Source organism: Fringilla coelebs (assembly GCF_963513975.1).
Source record: "Fringilla coelebs genome assembly, chromosome: 26".
Lineage (NCBI taxonomy): Eukaryota > Metazoa > Chordata > Aves > Passeriformes > Fringillidae > Fringilla > Fringilla coelebs.
The window spans coordinates 654945-673382 of record NC_140052.1 but is presented as its reverse complement, the minus strand read 5'-3'; the positions used below and the strand labels follow the sequence as shown (position 1 = coordinate 673382).

The window sequence follows — 18438 nt, the reverse complement described above, 5'->3', positions numbered from 1 at the left end:
CCGCACACGGGGCCTGGCCGTACGGACGGCTCGGTGGCGCGCCTCTCCTCGGGCACCGTGTGCTGACCGAAAACCGGCCATAACGGAAACTCCTCACGCTTCTCCCAGCGCCCGGGGACCGCCCGCGCGCTCTCTCGCTCCCCCCTCCATCATGGCGCCACCCTCCATCCGGGTACACCTGGGCGCGGCCATGCCTCTCCGCCAAAGCCCCGCCCATCGTTCAATCCCACCCCTCCCATTGGCCGCCGGCGCCTCGCGCGCCCCGCCCACCACCATCCGGGCACGCCTGGGCGTGGCCACCCCCCGCGCGCCCCGGCCCCGCCCCCTCCGCCCCATTGGTGGGCGGCGGTTGCGCCGGTGCGGTGTCGCCCCCTGGCGGCGCGGCGCGGCGGGTCCGGCATGAGCGAGGCGCGGCTGCGGGCCGGGCGCGGCCCCGGCGGGGCCCGCGACCCCCAGGACAAGGTAGGCGGCGGCCCCGGGAGGCCTCGGGGGACGGGGGGCACCGGCAGCGCCGGCCGGCGCGGGGCCTGCGCGCCCTGCCCGCCGCGGGGTCCCGGCGGCCCGCGGTGAGGCCGCTGTGAGGGCCCCGCGCTGCCCCGGGCTCGGTTTGTTGGCCCCGGGGGATGGATCCCGGCCCGGGGGGTTCGGAGGAGCGGCCCCGGGGCGAGGAGGGCTGGGCTCGGGGCAGGGCTCCGGTGGGGACAGCGCGATGCCGCCAGGCCGGGCCCGGGGATGGTCGGGGGGGGTTCAGTAAACCCTGAATAATCCCCTGGGAATAACAGGGGTTAAAAACCTGCCCTGGATCATCCCCGGGCAATAACAGGGGTTAAAAACCTGCCCTGGATCATCCCCGGGCAATAACAGGGGGTTAAAAACCTGCCCTGGATCATCCCCGGGGAATAACATGGGGTTAAAAACCTGCCCTGGATCATCCCCGGGCAATAACAGGGGGTTAAAAACCTGCCCTGGATCATCCCCGGGGAATAACAGGGGGTAAAAACCTGTTCTGGATCATCCCCAGGGAATAACAGGGGTTAAAAACCTGTTCTGGATCGTCCCCGGGCAATAACAGGGGTTAAAAACCTGCCCTGGATCATCCCCGGGCAATAACAGGGGTTAAAAACTTGCCCTGGATCATCCCCGGGCAATAACAGGGGGTTAAAAACCTGCCCTGGATCATCCCCGGGCAATAACAGGGGTTAAAAACCTGCCCGGGGACCCCCGAGTCACCCCCTGGGAATGCCAAGGAGCTTCTAAACCTGCCTGGGGACCCCTAAATCGTCCCCAGGGAATGGCAGGGGGTTCCAAGCCTGCCTTTAGGAAGGGTGTGGGATGTTATAAATCATCCCCAGGGAATGGCAGGGGGTCCCAAACCCCTCAGGTTCCCCTAGGGAAAGGTTTGGCACCTCCTGAGCCATCCCGGGGGGTTTCCTGGGTTGATGAGGGCTGGCAGTGCCTTTCTGCAGAGGGAGAAGTTTCCTTTTCACGCAGGAGAGGCGCGGGGATGGCCCCGTGTGGCTGTGCCATCCCTCCTGCTCCAGCCCCGAGCCCGCTCAGGGCTGCTCTGAGTCATTTGTCACCTTTGTCATCTCTGCTGCCGCACCTCCCCGGAGAGGAGGGGAGCAGGGAGCAGTCAGGGGAAGTTTGTAAATAACGCTTGCGGGCTGACAGGGAGCAGAAGCTGCAGGGAGGAGCAGCTCTGGCTGTGCTGGGGTTTAATGCACTCGCTTTGGGACTGGTCCATCAGCCCCCAGCAGCAGCAAATTGATGTTTTCTCCATTAGTGCATGGAGGGTGCAGCTCTGAGCAGCGTGGAATCATCAGGCAGAGCACTTTTGCAATTTAAATGCAATTTTAATGTGATTTTGATGCCAGTTAAACACCTGCTGGAGGCTGTACGGGCAGGTTTGAGGGAACTTCGTGGTGCTGGTGTGGTCAGGGACAGAAATGCTGGGAATTGTCACCCTGGGGTGGCTCTGGAGGCTCTGCCTCCCTCACTGGAGCTCCCTGCCACTGGGGAAGGAGCTCTGAGATGTGCAGGGGTGAGACCTTGAGGTGTGTTCCTCTCAGCTGGAATTTGCTCCCCAGCAGAAAACCTTCAGGGAGTTTTATATTCCATTTTTTTGTGCTGGGATGTGGAGGACTGGCAGGGCTGCTGCACAACAAATGGGCTGGGCCAAGCTGGGATTGGCTTTAGCTGCCCCTGAAGAAGGTCAGAGGACAATCCTGTGTCCCTAAAGAAGGTCACAGAGCAATCCTGTGTCCCTAAAGAAGGTCACAGAGCAATCCTGTGGCCCTAAAGAAGGGCAGAGGACAATCCTGTGTCCCTAAAGGAGGTGAGAGGACAATCCTGTGTCCCTAAAGAAGGTCACAGAGCAATCCTGTGTCCCTAAAGGAGGGCAGAGGACAATCCTGTGTCCCTAAAGGAGGGCAGAGGACAATCCTGTGTCCCTGAAGGAGGGCAGAGGACAATCCTGTGTCCCTAAAGGTCAGAGGACAATCCTGTGTCCCTAAAGGAGGGCAGAGGACAATCCTGTGTCCCTAAAGGTCAGAGGACAATCCTGTGTCCCTAAAGGAGGTCAGAGGACAATCCTGTGTCCCTAAAGAAGGTCACAGAGCAATCCTGTGTCCCTAAAGGAGGGCAGAGGACAATCCTGTGTCCCTAAAGGAGGGCAGAGGACAATCCTGTTATCTCCACACCCTGTTTCCACGTGCTGTGAGCCTTCTGAAGGACTGCTCAGGTATTTCCCTCCAGCTGCTGCCCTGGAGTGTCCTCTCTAGAGAGAGGGAACCTTCACCTTGCGCTGCTCCTCGTCAAACAGCTCGGAATGAATCGCAGGAGGGGGAAATAAAAGCAGTGAGATGTTCCCAGGCAGGCAGGAGCAGTCCCTCCGAGGTGCTGAGTGTGATGTTTTGTCATAGAAACAGCAGAGAATTCCCCAAAACTGCCAGAATTCCCCAAAAGTGCCAGATGCAGCCGAGAATTCCCTGAATTGCCAGGGAGGTTTCCTGGCAGCTGATCCCTGGTGGAACCCTGCGTGCTGCTTTCCCTGTCAGGGGCAGGGCTGCCTCTCCTGCCCTGGGTGCTGCAGGTGAGGGCTGGCTGCAGGTGAGGGCTGGCTGCAGGTGAGGGCTGGCTGCAGGTGAGGCTTGGCTGCAGGTGAGGCTTGGCTGCAGGTGAGGCTTGGCTGCAGGTGAGGGCTGGCTGCAGGTGAGGGCTGGCTGCTGGAGGAGCCTGGCTGTGGTGTTTTCAGAGACCCCCAACAAAGGGAGGAATTGCTGAATGTGACTCCACATTCTCAGAAGGCTCATTTATTATTTTAACTATATGATATAAAGAATGCTATACTAAACTATACTAAAGAATACAGAAAGGATACAGACAGAAGGTTGAAAAGATAATAATGAAAACCCCTGACTCTTTCCAGAGTCTGACACAGCTTGGCCATAATTGGCCAATAATTCAAAACAATTCACAGAATTTACCCACAGTGAAATAATCACCTGTGGGTAAACACTCTCCAAGCACATTCCCAAGCAGCAAAGCACAGGAGAAGCAATCAGATAATATTGCTTTCCTTTTTCTCTGAGGCCTCTCAGCTCCCCAGGAGAGAAATCCTGGTGGAGGGAAGTTTCCAGAAGGTGTGGCAGTGGCAGCCTGGCACGCAGCTGTGCTGCTCCGGGCTCTGTGCAGGGGCTGCTGCTGGGGAGGGGACCCTCTGCCAGCCTGTGTGCTGTGCCACAGAGCCTGGAGGCTTCTGGAAGGAGCTGTGTGCTGGCAGGGCAGGGTGTGATCACCAGGGTGGTGCTGCCTGGGGCTCCTTGGCACTGCCCTGTTGGTTTCACTTTGTGCTGCTCTGCCGCGTTTCAATCGGTTTTTGTTAAACTGCTGGGCAGCACAAAGTCTCCAGGGGAATGAGGCAGCATCTGTTTGCTCTGCTCAGGGAATTCCTGATCTTCCTGTGAAAGTCCTGGGGTTTTTCCTGGATTTTCCTGAAAATCCTTTTCCTGGTGCTGTTGCACCCACCGGCTGAGCCCAAGGGATGCTCTTGGTGCCTGTTGATATCTGAGAGTGGAAAATCGTGGGGTGGTTTGGCTTGGGAGAGACCTTGGCACTGATCCAGTGCCACCCCTGCCACCATCCCTGTCACCCTGCCTCTGCTCCTTGTGGGGACCAAGTCTGAATTTGTTTGAATCCCAAGATTTTGTTGTGTTGGAGGTTGCAGGGCTCCCTCTCCTTCCCTGTGTGTGCTCCCATCAAACCCCTGAGTTGTTTTTCCTGTCCCTCAGCCCTTGCTATGAGGTAAAATGAGGGGTTTTTTTTTCCTCAGTATGAGGAAAAATGAGAGGTTTTTTTTTCCTTGTTATGTTTTGGAAAAATCTGTGTGAGCTCCCGAGGAGCTGAGGGTCAGAAGGCCTTGGCCTGCTGCAGCCTCTCACCCTGAGGACAAAAACAACCTTTTCCTGCAGGAACCTCTGGGGTGAGCAGTGCCTGCAGAGCTGTTTGCTCTCCCGAGAGCAGCCGATGGAAATGGCTGTGCAGGCTCCAGCTCCCCCTCCCCTGGGCCCAGAAATGCCATCAGGGCCAGCAGAACCCTCCCCAGAGCATCCAGAACACCTGCAGCTCTGGGAGGTGCCCTGGAGGCTGAAGAGGGGAGAGGAATGGGGCAGTTTCCCCCATGTAAATCAGGATTTAAAGCTCCTTCTGGAAAACATTGAGGTTTCCATGATTGAGGGTAAAGAGAGGAGAGGAATGGAGCAATTTCCCCCATGTAAATCAGAATTAAAGCCCTTGGTGGGAAGCATTGAGGTTTTCGTTACTGAGGCCGCAGGGTTTGTGTTAATTAAGTTAATTGCATTTGCTTTGATCCTGCAGAGGTGAGAGCAGAGGTGCACTTGGTTCCCCCCTGTTCCAGCTGTCAGCTCTGCTGCCTGAAAAAGCAGCTCCATTTCCCTTCTCAGCGTTTATTTTGTAACATTTTCTGTCACAGCTTTTTGTTAAAACCGGGCAGGGAGTCGGAATCAAACAGTGCCTGCTCCGAGGAGAGCCCCTCAATAATGGCATTTTTGGGGCTGATTTCATCTGCCAGCCCTGGGTGCTTAACTGGGATCTGTGCTGGGCAGAGGATTTTTGGCAGGGAGAGAGCAGGCTCGTTTCTATGGCAACTGAGATCATGGCGTGGATGTTTGTGTGAAAAAATCCATCTCAGTGTGAGCAGAAATGTCTCCCCAGCCTCTGGAAGGAGTGGGGTTGTTTAAAGAGAGCTCAGACAAACTCAGTGTTCTGTGTGTCTTTCCTTCAGGATGGTGAAATCTCTGTTGACAAATGTTGCTCAGAGCTGTGGGTCTCGTGAGTAGGAAAAAGGAAAAGTGAGCAGGAATCTGGATTTTCCCAGCTCTGCTTCACAGGGGAGGCAGCCCTGGCAGGGATTTGGGGTTCTACTCTTTCTCCTCATCATGCCATGTGCAGAAATCAAGGAATTGGGATGAATTCCTGCCTTGATTTATTCCTGCATTCCTTTTGCCATTATTCTGGAGCTCTGCTCATCCCTGGCTGTTGCCTCTGACATCACCCAGGTATTTTTAGCTGCCTCCACCTGGCAGTGCCTCCCTGTCCTTGTCTGATTTCAGAGCCTGGCCTGCAGCCACTGACACGTCCCGGCTTTATTCAATTGATTTATTAATTATTCCAGGGGGAATAATTACCTTTTCCTGCTTTGAACAAGGGAGCCTTGCTGAGCTGCAGGCCCCCCCAGCTGCACCCAGCACATTTGGTTGTTTTGGAGCTCTGCAGACAATGAGCCTTCATCCCCTGGAGCCTCGTTGTTTGCAGAGCTGCCAGCGTTGGTCAGCTCAGCTGCCCCTGTGCTTTTCCTGCAGGCAGAGTCACTTCTCAGGGCTTGCAGAGGGCAGGGATGCTCCCCAGGGAGGGGCTTTTCCTTCCTTTCCTTCCTTCCAGGAGCAGGATGGAGCTGAAATCATGGCCCAGCTGTGGAGCTCTGGGCTTGTCTGTGCTCAGGGGCTGGGTCAGAGGGAGAAGTGCCCCTGGGAGGAGGCAGGGCTGCCCTGAGGTGCCCTGGCAAAGCTGCCCCTGCTGGGTCTGTTCAGCCCCAGGCACAGGGCTTTGCCCAGGGCTGGGAGTCCCTCTGCAGCACCTGGGGCTCCTGCTGCCCTCAGGGCATGCCTGGGCCAGGGTGATAAGCCAGCCTCTTCCTCCTCAGCTGCCTGGGGATCAGCTCTGTGTTATTTTTAGTGTCCTCAAGCAGCCGGCGCTTCACGAGTCTGTCTGCAAGGCTCCAGCCTGCCCGCTTGGAGGCCTTTCTTCCTGGCTAATTTGGGCAGTGCTACATTCTCTGAGACCTGCCTGGGGACTGGGACCTTGTCAGAATTCCTGCTAACAAGCCCTGGAGCACTTGGAGATGGTCACAGCCCTGGAGGCTGTGCAGGGGGAGCAGGCCCCGTTCTGTGCCTGCTGCTGAGGCTGAGGGAGCACCAGAGCCCTCCTGGATGCCACTGAGCCACCTCAGGATGTTTCTCCTGTGTTACCCCTGGGTCACACCCAGCATATTCCTTCTCCTCCTCTCTGGTGCAGGAGCAGAGCGCTGGTGAGTGCTGGGGCCAGCCCAGAGTGGCTGCTGAGGGTGCTTGGCTCTCTTTGTGCTGCAGGAGTCCGAGTCTGAGAACAGGCTGGATGGAGAGACAGCGTCAGACAGCGAGACCAAGTCGGAGTTTGGGGGCTCCTCCCCAGTGCCCACCTCAGATGACACCCCAGAGGTGCTGAACAGGGCCCTCTCCAACCTGTCCTCGAGGTAAAAACACTCCCTGGGTGGGCTCTGTCCATCCCTGTCCATCCATCCTGTCCATCATGGCCTGAACAGGGCTCTGTCCATCCCTGTCCGTCCATCCTGTCCATCACTGCCTGAGCAGAGCTCTGTCTCACCTGTCCCAGGTAACACTCCCTGAGCAGAGCTCTGTCCATCCATTCCTGTCTGTCCATCCTGTCCATCCATCACTGTCTGTCCTGTCCATCCCTGTCCATCCATCCCTGTCCATCACTCCCTGTCCGTCCATCCCTGTCCATCCTGTCCGTCCATCCTGTCCGTCCATCCTGTCCATCACTGCCTGCACAGGGCTCTGTCCATCCCTGTCCATCCATCCCTGTCCATCCATCCCTGTCCATCCTGTCCCTCACTGCCTGCACAGGGCCCCCTCCAGCCTCCCTGAGGTTTCCCAGCAGGAAGGCACTGAGGATCCCACAGCCAGGGGCCATCTCCCCGTGCAGAGCATGGTGGAGAGGGGGAACGGTCCCTGTTTCATGGAATTCGTGCTGCAGCTGGTCCAAGGGCTGGGAAAGCTGCAGAGCAGGAGCAGGGGCTGCCCTGGGGGTGCTCAGCTCTGCATCCAGTGAGGCTGAGCTGCAGCTGCTGCAGCCAGGCCTTCGTCAGCACATCGAGCTCCCTGTGCACCACAGAGGGGAATTTGGGGTTTGCAGGGCTGGCTTTCCTTCCTGAGTTTGTTGGGCTGCTTTGCTCTGCCTTGTCTTCCTCTGATGTTTTCCTTTCTTCTGGCCCAGATGGAAGAACTGGTGGGTGAGAGGGATCCTCACGCTGGCAATGATCACCTTCTTCTTCATCATCATCTACCTGGGCCCCATGGTGTTGATGACAATCGTGAGTGCTCCGGGGGTGTCCTGACCTTCCCTGCAGCAGGGGGAGGTTGCTGGGGAGCTCCAACCCCGTGGTCAGAGATCCTGGATTCCTCTGCCATGGAGGAAACCTGGGGGGAGCCTGCTGGTCAGGCCTTGGAACTCACACAAGGGTGTGTGTGCAGAGGAGAGGGAGAAACAACATCCCAGGAAAGTGGGATTGGGAGGGAAAAATAATACCTTGAGCTTCCCAGGTGGGACTGGGAGGGAAAAACTCCCCCCAGAGTCTCCCAGGTGGGAGAGGTGGGACTGGGAGGCTCCTGCAGGGCTGGTGGCAGCTGCTGGAGGAGCTGGGGCTCTGCAGGTGCTGCCCCAGGGCATCCATGCCTGCTGTCCTTGCTGTGCAGGTGATGTGTGTGCAGATCAAATGCTTCCACGAGATCATCACCATCGGCTACAACGTGTACCACTCCTACGACCTGCCCTGGTTCAGGACGCTCAGCTGGTGAGTGAGGGCTTGCTTCAGCCCTGGGCTCTCACCTGGGCACCCCCTGGGCTCTCACCTGGGCACGCCCCCTGGGCTCTCAGCTGGCCAGGCACTTCCAGTTGTGTGTGACTTATTTCCCCCAGTTGTGTGTAAATTAAATTATTAGCTGTGTGTAAATTAAATTATTCCCCCTGCCAGGTATTTCCTGCTGTGTGTGAATTATTTCTTCTACGGGGAGACAGTGACTGATTATTTCTTCACGCTGGTGCAGAGGGAGGAGCCCCTGAGGATCCTCAGCAAATACCATCGCTTCATCTCCTTCGCCCTCTACCTCACAGGTGGGCACACCTGGGCACACCTGGGCTGGGCACACCTGGGCTGGCTGCAGGGGGAAGTGCCTGCAGTGCAGGAAAATCATCTCTGCTCCCCAGGGATGCTGAAGTTACAAATCTTTCTGTAGTAGTGGGAAATCTTTACAATGAGGAGAAAACCCCAAAATCTTCATGTCTTCTTTATGTATTGAATATATTTATAGTTGTTATTTTTATTTAAATATAAATAATATTTTATTTAAAGAAATATTTTACACTTTAGAAATATAATCAGTTATGTTTATATGTAATATACATTTACAGTTTTATTTTGACTTTTTATTTAAATATAGAATGTTTTTCTCCCAGGGTTCTGCATGTTTGTGCTGAGCCTGGTGAAGAAGCACTACCGCCTGCAGTTCTACATGGTGAGCCTGAAACCCAGGGTGTGCTGGGGTAAAAACCCAGGGTGTGCTGGGGTAAAAACCCAGGGTGTGCTGGGGTAAAAACCCAGGGTGTGCTGGGGTAAAAACCCAGGGTGTGCTGGGGTAAAAACCCAGGGTGTGCTGGGGTAAAAACCCAGGGTGTGCTGGGGTAAAACCCAGGGTCTGCTGAGGTTAAAACCCAGGGTCTGGCAGGGTTAAAATTCAGGTTTTAGTGAGGTTCAATTCAGGACCTGCTGAGGTTGAATTTGGCCTTTGGTGGGGCAGAATTTGGGGTCCCATGGGTCAGTCAAAGCCACCCTTCCTGCTCAGATCTCCCTCCAGCATGGGGATGTTCCCTGGGGGGTGCCAGGGCTGCTGCAGAATAACCCAGCACAAGAGATGCTGGCCTCTTCTCTGGCTAATTAGCAAACAGCAGGGAATGAAGAAATGAATGAGCTCCCTGAGGGGTCCTGAGGAGGAGCTGTCCTCTCTTGCAGTTTGGCTGGACCCACGTGACCTTGCTGATCGTGGTCACCCAGTCCCACCTCATCATCCACAACCTCTTTGAAGGAATGATCTGGTGAGTTTGGGTTGTGCAGCCTGAAGAGAATCTCTGTTTTATGAGAATCCTTGTGTATATATTAAAGAGATAGTCATTCTTGTCCATTTTTTAATAATCAATAATTTAATAAATAATAAATTAATTTGTCAATATAAGTATTAATCAAATTAAATAAATAATTATATAATGAATGTGTTAATTTTAAAATAAATTTTATCAAGAAATAAGTATTTTTAATTGAATAAAAGAATAAGAATATAAATAATGAAATTAATTACTTTTAATTAATTCATTTATTAACAAATTAATTATTGGTTTAAATAAATATTTTTATTCTATCTAGAAATGTAATGTTTTTTAATCAATACAATTTTTTAATCTATTAACTTTTATTACACAATGCCACTATTACTTATAACACTAATCACTTCTACTTTTACTCTACATAGTCTTTCCACAATATATCTTTCACAATTCTAATTCTCTAAAACACTCAATCTTTTTGCAAAATTATATTTTAAACCTTGTCAAAACTTATTCCTGGTTCAGTCTCCCTTTTAGCAGCATCATCTCTATTCTATAGCTCCAATCAGTACTTCATTTAAAAATACAGAATAGATATTTGAATTCAATGTTGATTTTCAGTGGTATTGATTTACAAATCTGAAGGATAACTGGGGCTGTCCCTGCAGGTTCATCGTGCCCATCTCCTGTGTCATCTGCAACGACATCATGGCCTACATGTTCGGCTTCTTCTTCGGCCGCACGCCGCTCATCAAGGTGGGCTGGGGGAAATGGGGACTGGGGGGGAAAAATGGGGACTGGGGGGGAAATGGGGACTGGGGGGGAAATGGGGACTGGGGGGGAATGGGGACGGGGGGAAAATGGGGACTGGGGGGGGAAATGGGGACTGGGGGGGAAATGGGGACTGGGGGGGAATGGGGACGGGGGAAATGGGGACTGGGGGGGGGAAATGGGGACTGGGGGGGGAAATGGGGACTGGGGGGGGAAATGGGGACTGGGGGGGGAAATGGGGACTGGGGGGGGAAATGGGGACTGGGGGGGAAATGGGGACTGGGGGGGAAATGGGGACTGGGGGGGAAATGGGGATTTGGGCTCCTCTGGGCTCCCCCAGCTCTGCCCCTCTATGGGGCTGAAGGAAGTCTCCAAGTTAAACCTGCATCCCACTCTTTGAGGCTGAAATTTAATTTAATTTAATGTTATTGAATTTTATTGAATTTTACTGAACTGAATTTAAATTAAATTAAATTCACTAAAATTCAATTCAATTAAATAGCATTCAGTTAAATTTATTTTATTTTATTTACTGTAATTGAATTTAATTGTTTTTATAATTTTCTAGTGGGGATAAGCAGATTTTTACTGTTACGGGGTTTTATTTTCATGGGAACTTACTAGAATAACTTAGCTAGAGCAGCAAAACTGTGTTTTACAACAATTTTACCTTTTTAATGAGTTTTTACCTGTGTTTGACATCCAACCATGGCTGCACCGTTTCACACTGAGGTGTTGGGGTCACCTTCTGACCCAACTCCTCTGTGTGGCCTCAGCAGCTCACAAGGGAGGAAGTATCAATAATTTGAATGTTCTTTAATATATTTTTATTTCTCTGCTCTCTCTGGCAGCTCTCCCCAAAGAAGACCTGGGAGGGTTTTATTGGAGGATTTTTTTCCACGGTTCTCTTTGGGTTGCTGGTGAGTGTCCATGGTGGAGCTTCCTCCACTGCAGCTTTCCCTTCTTAGGGTGTTCTGTGTAAAAATGCACTCAGGGTTGAATCTGTCAGGTGTTCACTTTTTCTTGCTGCCCAAGGTTTGAGTCTCTCAAATTTTTAACTTTTCTTGCTGCCCTGAACCTCTGTCAGATATTTCACCTTTCCTTGCTGCCCAGGTTTAAATTCCTGTCAGATATTACACTTTTCTTGCTGACAGGGTTTGAATCTCTGAGCTTTCTCAGAGCTTCTCAGGAAAACTCTGGGACAGCTGTGTCTCTGTGTTCAGAGGATATGTGATTACCACAATTAATCTCCTTAATGAACCTGGGAGAGCGTGTGGCAGTCACATCTTCTGGAAAATCCCGTTGCCCAGGATTTCTCTCCTGGGAAGCTGAGAAGCCTCAGAGAAAAAGGAAAGCAATAATTATCTGATTGCTTCTCCTGTGTTTTGCTGCTTTGGAATGTGGTTGGACATTGTTTACCCACAGGTTTCAATTGGTTTAATATGAATAGTTTTGATTTATTGGCCAATTACAGCCAAGCTGTGTCAGGGCTCTGGGAGGAGTCAGGAGTTTTCATTATTATCCCAGAATCCCAGAATGATGAGGTTGGAAGAGATCTCTGAGATCATCGAGTCCAGCCTGTGCCCTGACACCTCACCTAGACCATAGCACCAAGTGCCATGGCCAGTCTTAAACACATCCAGAGATGGTGGTTCTACCACCTCCCTGGGAAGAGCATTCCAGTGCTTTATTATTCTTTTTAACCTTCTGTATTCTTTAGTATAGTTTAGTAGAGCATTCTTTATATGATAATACTAAGGTAAAATAATAAATGAGCCTTCTGAGAACGTGGAGTCACATTCATCATTCCCACAAATACAATAAGAGCGCTTCCCTCTCCCTCCCCTCCTTGCACAGCCTTTCCCCCTGACAAACCCCTGAGGAAACACAAATTCTGCTTTTTTTCCCTCTTCTCCTGGAGCTGTCCTACGTGATGTCGGGGTACCGCTGCTTCACCTGCCCCGTGGAGTTCAACAACGACACCAACAGCTTCACCGTGGACTGCGAGCCCTCCGAGCTCTTCCAGCTGCAGGAGTACAACATCCCCGTGCTGCTGCACTCCGTGCTGGGCTGGGTAGGGCTTCCCCTGCTCCCTGCCTCTGCTTCTGGGGTGGGAGCACCCAGGGGAGGGCAGGGCTGTGCTCTGCTGGGTCACAGCAAAGGGGCAGCGTGGCTGGGTTTGGAGATCCCAGAGTAATCATCCCAGATCTGCTGGGACATGAACCCAGTTCAGAGATCCCAGAGCAATGATCCCAGATCTGCTGGGCACGAGCCCACCTGAGAGCCCCCTGACTCCAGCCTGGGGGCAGGGAGGAGGCAGGCACTGAAGGTGCTGCTGTGCTGTTTGTGCTGCAGAGGACCGTGAGGATGTACCCCTTCCAGATCCACAGCATCGCCCTGTCCACCTTCGCCTCCCTCATCGGGCCCTTCGGCGGCTTCTTCGCCAGCGGCTTCAAGAGGGCCTTCAAGATCAAGGTGAGCACGGAGGTTTTGGAGGGGTCCTGGAGGTTTTGGGGGGGTCCTGGAGATTTTGGGGGGGTCCTGGAGGTTTTGGGGAGGAGACACAAAGTGGGTGCTGTCCCTCCAGGCAGTCCCAGAGCTCCAGGGAAGGGAGGTTTGCTCAGACACAGATAAAATGCTGGAGCGGGATCTTGGCTTTTTGACCAAAAGGGAAGAGACCGTAAGGTTTTAACTGTGATATTCCAAACCCTGCTGTGGTGCAGGTAGGGGAAGGAAGGCCCAGGCAGGAAGTTTTGCAATCTGAGGTTTCTCTTGATGTCTTGCAGGCTGGTTTCACATACAAACAGCCTGTGCTCAGTTAGGATGCCTTGAAAGGCAAGGCAGGCTGGCAGCAAATAAACATTTCAAACATTTGCCTTCCCTGACCTTTGAGCTGAGTTGAGCCTCGCTGCCCCTCAGGCTCCAGCAGCTCCATAAAGGAGAAACTTCCAGAAGCAGGGAGACATGAAACCAGATTTCCTTGGTGTGGCTTTGGAAGTGGGCAGGGGGTGAGTGTGGTGTGTGGGGGCACCAGAGCAGCACATGCTGGAAGGGCTCAGTGCCACCCTCTGCCCTGCCAGGACTTTGCCAACACCATCCCAGGCCACGGGGGGATCATGGATCGCTTCGACTGCCAGTACCTGATGGCCACCTTTGTCAACGTGTACATTGCCAGCTTCATCAGGTAACAGTGCCCATCCCCGCTGCAGGAGGGCTGATCCAGCTGTTCTTTCATTATTGTTAGGAAACCCATTGCTTTTACAGAGTCATGATACAGGCAGACCTACTTGGTCCTGTACTTAAAGCAGTAAAACCTGGGAGGGTTTTATTGGAGGGCTTTTTTCCACTGTTCTGTTTGGGTTGCTGGTGGGTGTCCATGGTGGAGCTTCCTCCACTGCAGCTTTCCCTTCTTAGGGGCCAGTGTTCTGTGTAAAAATGCACTCAGGGTTGAATCTCTGTCAGGTATTTCACCTTTTTTGCTGCCCAGGTTTGAATCTCTGTCAGGTATTTCACCTTTTTTGCTGCCCAGGGTGTGAATCTCTCAGATATTAAACTTTTCTTGTTGCCCTGAATCTCTGTCAGATATTTCCCCTTTTCTTGTTGCCCAGGTTGAATTTCTGGCAGATATTTCACCTTTTTTTTTGCTGACAGGGTTTAAATCTCTCTCAGATATTTCTCAGAGAGAGATTCAAACCCTGTCTGCAAAAAAAGGCTCCTGGGGGATGGACAGCACAGCAATGAACACTCTGGTGGAATCGCACCCTTTGCTGACCCTGATTTTGTGTTCCAGAGGCCCCAACCCGAGCAAACTGATCCAGCAGTTCCTGACCCTGAGGCCAGAGCAGCAGCTGCACATCTTCAACACTCTCAAAGCACACCTGGTGGACAGGGGAGTGCTGGCCAGCCTGGAGGATGCATAGGCAGGAGCTTGGAGCAGGACTGAGAGCGCACAGGCCTCCTCCAGGGAGTTCCCTGATTTAAGACAATAACAAGGCCTCATTTCACTGTAACTTTTCTTCCTTTCTTGGTAAATGTTTGCATTTGTGGTTTATTTTATTTTTTTTTTCTAAATAATATATTTATAGAGCTTTGGTTCAACAAGCAAATGCTGGGTTTGTAGCTGAGGAGGAGGTGAGGGTTGGGTGGAGCAGGAGGGGGTGGCTGTCCTGCTGGACTGCTCTGGCCCTCCTGCTCAGGGGGCAGCTCTGGGACCCTCCTCCTGTGCTGGGGCGCAGTGGGAATTGTCCCCAGGCAGATTGCTGCCTGTGGGAATCTCCTTGCACAGGGGAGAGGATCCTGTGCTGAGCCCATTCCCACTGCAGCTGCTCTCACCTGCCGCTCCTGCAGTGCCTCTCACATTCCCTCCCTCCTGGGCTGCTGTCCTGGCAAATCAGATTTTTGTGACCACTCAAAGCAGGAGCAGGCTGGGCACAGGGAGCGGCAGCTGTGTGTGGGAATGTGGGAGCTTCAGATTCCTCCAGAACCCATGGAAGTAAGTGAGATTTAAAGAGCATTGAAGTTTCATTGAGCAATTCCTGCCAGGTGAGAACAGCTTTTAAACACCTTGGCTTGCTTCCCCCCCTTGAAATAACCTTGAGAAACCACACTTCTTCCTTTCTCCAAGCTTGGAAACCCCACACTGGGATGTTTGAAGGAGCCTGGGCAGCAGTTTCCAGGCAGTTTCCAGCTGCAGCTGGGGGTTTTATTTTCTTTCAGGGATCATGTCTGTTTGTTACTTGAGTTGTAGAAGTCGTGCTGCTGAGTTTACCAAGGTCTGTGTTGCATTTCAGTCTGGGTTCATTTCTCTGCAGGCTTCTGTCCTGCTTCGCTCACTGAATCTTGTCAGAAGTAGTTTGTACTTTATAGCTGCAGGTTTTATGGAAGTACTTTCCTTTATTTTGTCATACTTTTTTATTATTTAAAAACGAGAGAGCCCTAAAGATTGTAAAACTTCCCTTTTTTCTTTTTTTTTCTTTTTTTTTGTGACCAGATAGTGAAAATATCCCCATTTACACCTTGTGCAAACACGAGGTGACTCTGATTTTCCTTCTTTCCATAGTTTGTGCATGGGAGAGAGAAACTTTACCTTGCTTTAGCCCAGGGAACGAGTGACAGGGAGAGCTCATGCAGAAATACATTGGAGTTTTCAAGCAGTTGCTGCCACAAACCTTCAGCCACACGTGAGCCCTGCACCTGCTTGGCATCAACAGAGAACAAACCACCTGAAAACCCCCCAGATTCAGAGCTTTTCACACCCTGAGTGTGTGTAAATACACAGCACAGGTGCCAGCCCCTCTCCTGCGTTCCTGTGGGGCTGTGCTGGGCTTGCTCTGCTCCCTGGGCAGGTTGGATGGAAAGCACAGGCTGCAGACAAGGCTCTGCTCTTACAAAGCATTCTCAGTTCCTGCTGGCAAAGTTCTGCCCTGAGCAGTCCAGGACTGGCTTTGGTGTTTTGTGGATTTCTCCTGGTTGTGGATTTCTCCTGTGCTTGCTCCCTCCCAGCTGGAATTAGGTTTATTTCTTTTCTGTCCATGGAGCAGATGTTGGTGCAAGCCCCTGCCAGAGGAACTGCAGAGGGGAATGGAGGTGCCTCCAGCTGGCCTTGCCCAGGGACACTGTTTGGGCAGGGTTTAATTGGGGCAGTGCCAGGGGGCTGCACCCGCTGGGGCTGGCTGGGCGCTCCTGCCCTTTGCCCAAATGCCCAGGCAGAAGTGACAGTGTTGATAAATATCCCAAAGCTGTGCTCTGTCCTTAGTGAGAAATCCCTTTGGTGGGTTCTTAGTCTCCTGCTCGTCTGCTTTAACCCTTTAGTTCCTCTCCTGCTGTGAGCAGCAGGGCAGAGCTTTGCTGCAGGTTTGGGGCAGGGCTGTCAGTGCTGGCTGTGGGCACTGGAGGGCAAAGCAGCTCCAGGGAGCAGCTGAGAGAGCAGCAGCAGCTCTGCCTGGGCTGGCTGCCCTGCCAGAAATGTCCTGGTCAGAAATGAATTTCCCTGGTCAGAAATGAATTCCCTGATCAGAAATGAATTTTCCTGATCAGAAATGAATTTTCCTGATCAGAAATGAATTCCCTGATCAGAAGTGTCCTGGTCAGAAATGCCCTGATGAGAAAATTTCCTGATCAGAAATTATTTCTGTGATGAAAAATGTCCTGATCAGAAAATGTCCAGATCAGAAATGCCCTGATCAGTATATTCTCTGATCAGACAAGGTCCTGATTAGAAAATGCCCTGATCAGACAGTTCCCTGATCAGAAATTCCCTGACCAGCTTTGTTCCTGCCCCCTCCCTCCAAACCTGGGCTGCTCCTCACAGGCAGAGCTGCCTGGGAAGGGTTTCCTGCATGGAAAAAAATCCCTTAAAAGCCATTGAAGAGTGGGAACAGTGGAGGAGGGGAGGGAGCTGGGGTTTGGGATTGTTTGCAGGCCGTGCAGCAGCCCACGTGGCCCTGCAGGGCCCTGGGGATGCTGAACTTGGGGAATTTTGGGGACAAAGTGACCCCAGGGACGGGGCAGTTCTGCAGGGGTGGAGCTCAGCCTGGCACAGAAAAAGGTTCAGAGCAGGGAAAGTGCAAAGGTTCAGAGCAGAGCAGGAGAGGGGAGCTGCTGCCAGCTGGGAGGAGGGGACAGGACCCCCTGTCACGGTCCCAGGCTGCTGTGGAGCCACCAGTGTCCCTGGCCAGCAGCCAGGGAGGTGACAGTGCCCATGGGGATGGCACACTGGGCACCCCCAGGTGTTTTTGGGGTTTGGACATGGGTTTGACCCAAGGCTGGGCCAGGCCTGTGCATACCTGGGTGGGAATTTTGCTTTTCCCTGCCTGGTTGTAGCCCAGGTGGGGCTGCAGGTGGGAGCCCCTGCTCAGGGAAGCACCAGAGCTGGGATCAGCCTGGCTTAAACAGAGTTACCAGGGTGAAACAGAATTCCCTGGGCTCAGCAGTGCCCCTGGGTGGAGGGGCAGCTCTCGAGTGGAGCTGGGAGCCTGCAGCATCCCCCAGAGCTGGGCTGTGCCATCCCAGGGACTGTCACATCCCAGGGAATGTCACATCCCAGGGAATGTCCCCCTCTAGGGAATGTCACCCTCCAGGGAGTGTCCCCTCCAGGGAGTGTCCCCTGTGTGCAGGGAGCCCCCAGGGCTGGGTGGCCCCCCCTGGGGACAGCTGTGTCCCCAAGGCCCTGTGGCAGCTCTGTGCTCCTGTGCAGCCCCTGCTCTCCAGCCCTGGCTGTTCTTTCTCTGTGCTTTGTTTTTGGTTCCAGTTCTAGCTGCACACGTAGAGTTGCCTTCCTTTGACCGAATGTTCGAATGTGAAATATTGTATATTTTAAAGTATTTACCCTATTTATATACTGTATGTTACTGTTAAATAAATATAAATTCCATTACCTGGGGGGGAGCTTCATTCAGTTTCCAAACTCACATTCCCTATTCCCTGCCCTGTGCTCTCCTTCCTGAGGGATTTCCTGGAGAAAAATATTCAGCAATATTCAATAGTCAGCAACATTCAATATTCAGCAATATTCAATATTCTGGAAAAATGCAGATTCCCCCTGCTTTCCCCCCATCCTGTGCCAGTTTAATCTGCATTTTTAGACCTGGAGAAATGCAGATTTCCAGAGGGAATCCTGCTGTTCTCCTGAGCTGGGGCTCCTGGGGTGTCCCAGGGCAGGTTTGGGGTGCCTGGGCTGAGCTTTGCTAGGCCCAGCCTGGGCTGAGCTCAGCTCTGGGCTCAGGCAGAGTTTCCGTTCAGGCCTCGTGACATCCTGCCTGTGACACAGCTGGGAAAGGGCTGCTCCAGAGCCAGGCTGAGGAAAAAGGGAGCAAAATTGTGAGCCCGTGCAGCTCCTTCAGCTGTCTGCAGAGTTCAAATTAAAATTTAAAGTAAAAATTAAAAAGTAAAAATTAAAATGAAATTAAAAATTTAAAAATTGAAAGAAAAATTAAAATTAAAAAGTAAAAATTAAAATTAAATTGAAAAAGAAAAGTGAAATTAAAATAAAAACATTAAAGTGAAACAATTATAGAATATTAAAATGAAAAAATTAAATTGAAAATGAAAATTAAAATATTAAAATTAAACCCAAAACATTGACATGAAACAGTTTTTTAAAATATTAAAATGAAAAAGGAATTGTTCCTGGGAGGGTGGGCAGCCCTGGCAGGGGTGCCCAGAGCAGCTGTGGCTGCCCTGGAGCCCTGGCAGTGCCCCGTGCCAGCCTGCATC

At 52.3% G+C, this 18438-nt stretch overlaps 1 protein-coding gene across 1 annotated transcript; it reads left to right on the top strand.

Annotated features, from left to right (window-relative positions):
- Nucleotides 1-331: 331 nt before the first annotated feature.
- CDS2 (CDP-diacylglycerol synthase 2) lies at nt 332-17599 on the top strand. Its single transcript, XM_084221855.1, has 13 exons — nt 332-462; nt 6666-6808; nt 7573-7669; nt 8052-8149; nt 8330-8469; nt 8812-8870; nt 9365-9447; nt 10122-10209; nt 11076-11144; nt 12146-12298; nt 12580-12699; nt 13305-13408; nt 14015-17599. Exons 1-13 carry the CDS (start codon nt 400-402, stop codon nt 14142-14144), a joined length of 1347 nt encoding a protein of 448 aa, XP_084077981.1. The 5' UTR covers nt 332-399; the 3' UTR covers nt 14145-17599.
- The last annotated feature ends 839 nt before the right edge of the window (nt 17600-18438 follow it).

What these genes read in the sequence shown, in the direction of transcription:
- CDS2 (XM_084221855.1), top strand. Translation starts at nt 400, where the DNA reads ATGAGCGAGGCGCGGCTGCGGGCCGGGCGCGGCCCCGGCGGGGCCCGC. An exon ending in CTTCGCCCTCTACCTCACAG is followed by an intron (nt 8,470 to 8,811) that starts GTGGGCACACCT and finishes TTTTTCTCCCAG; the next exon opens with GGTTCTGCATGTTTGTGCTG. An exon ending in CGGTTCTCTTTGGGTTGCTG is followed by an intron (nt 11,145 to 12,145) that starts GTGAGTGTCCAT and finishes CTTCTCCTGGAG; the next exon opens with CTGTCCTACGTGATGTCGGG.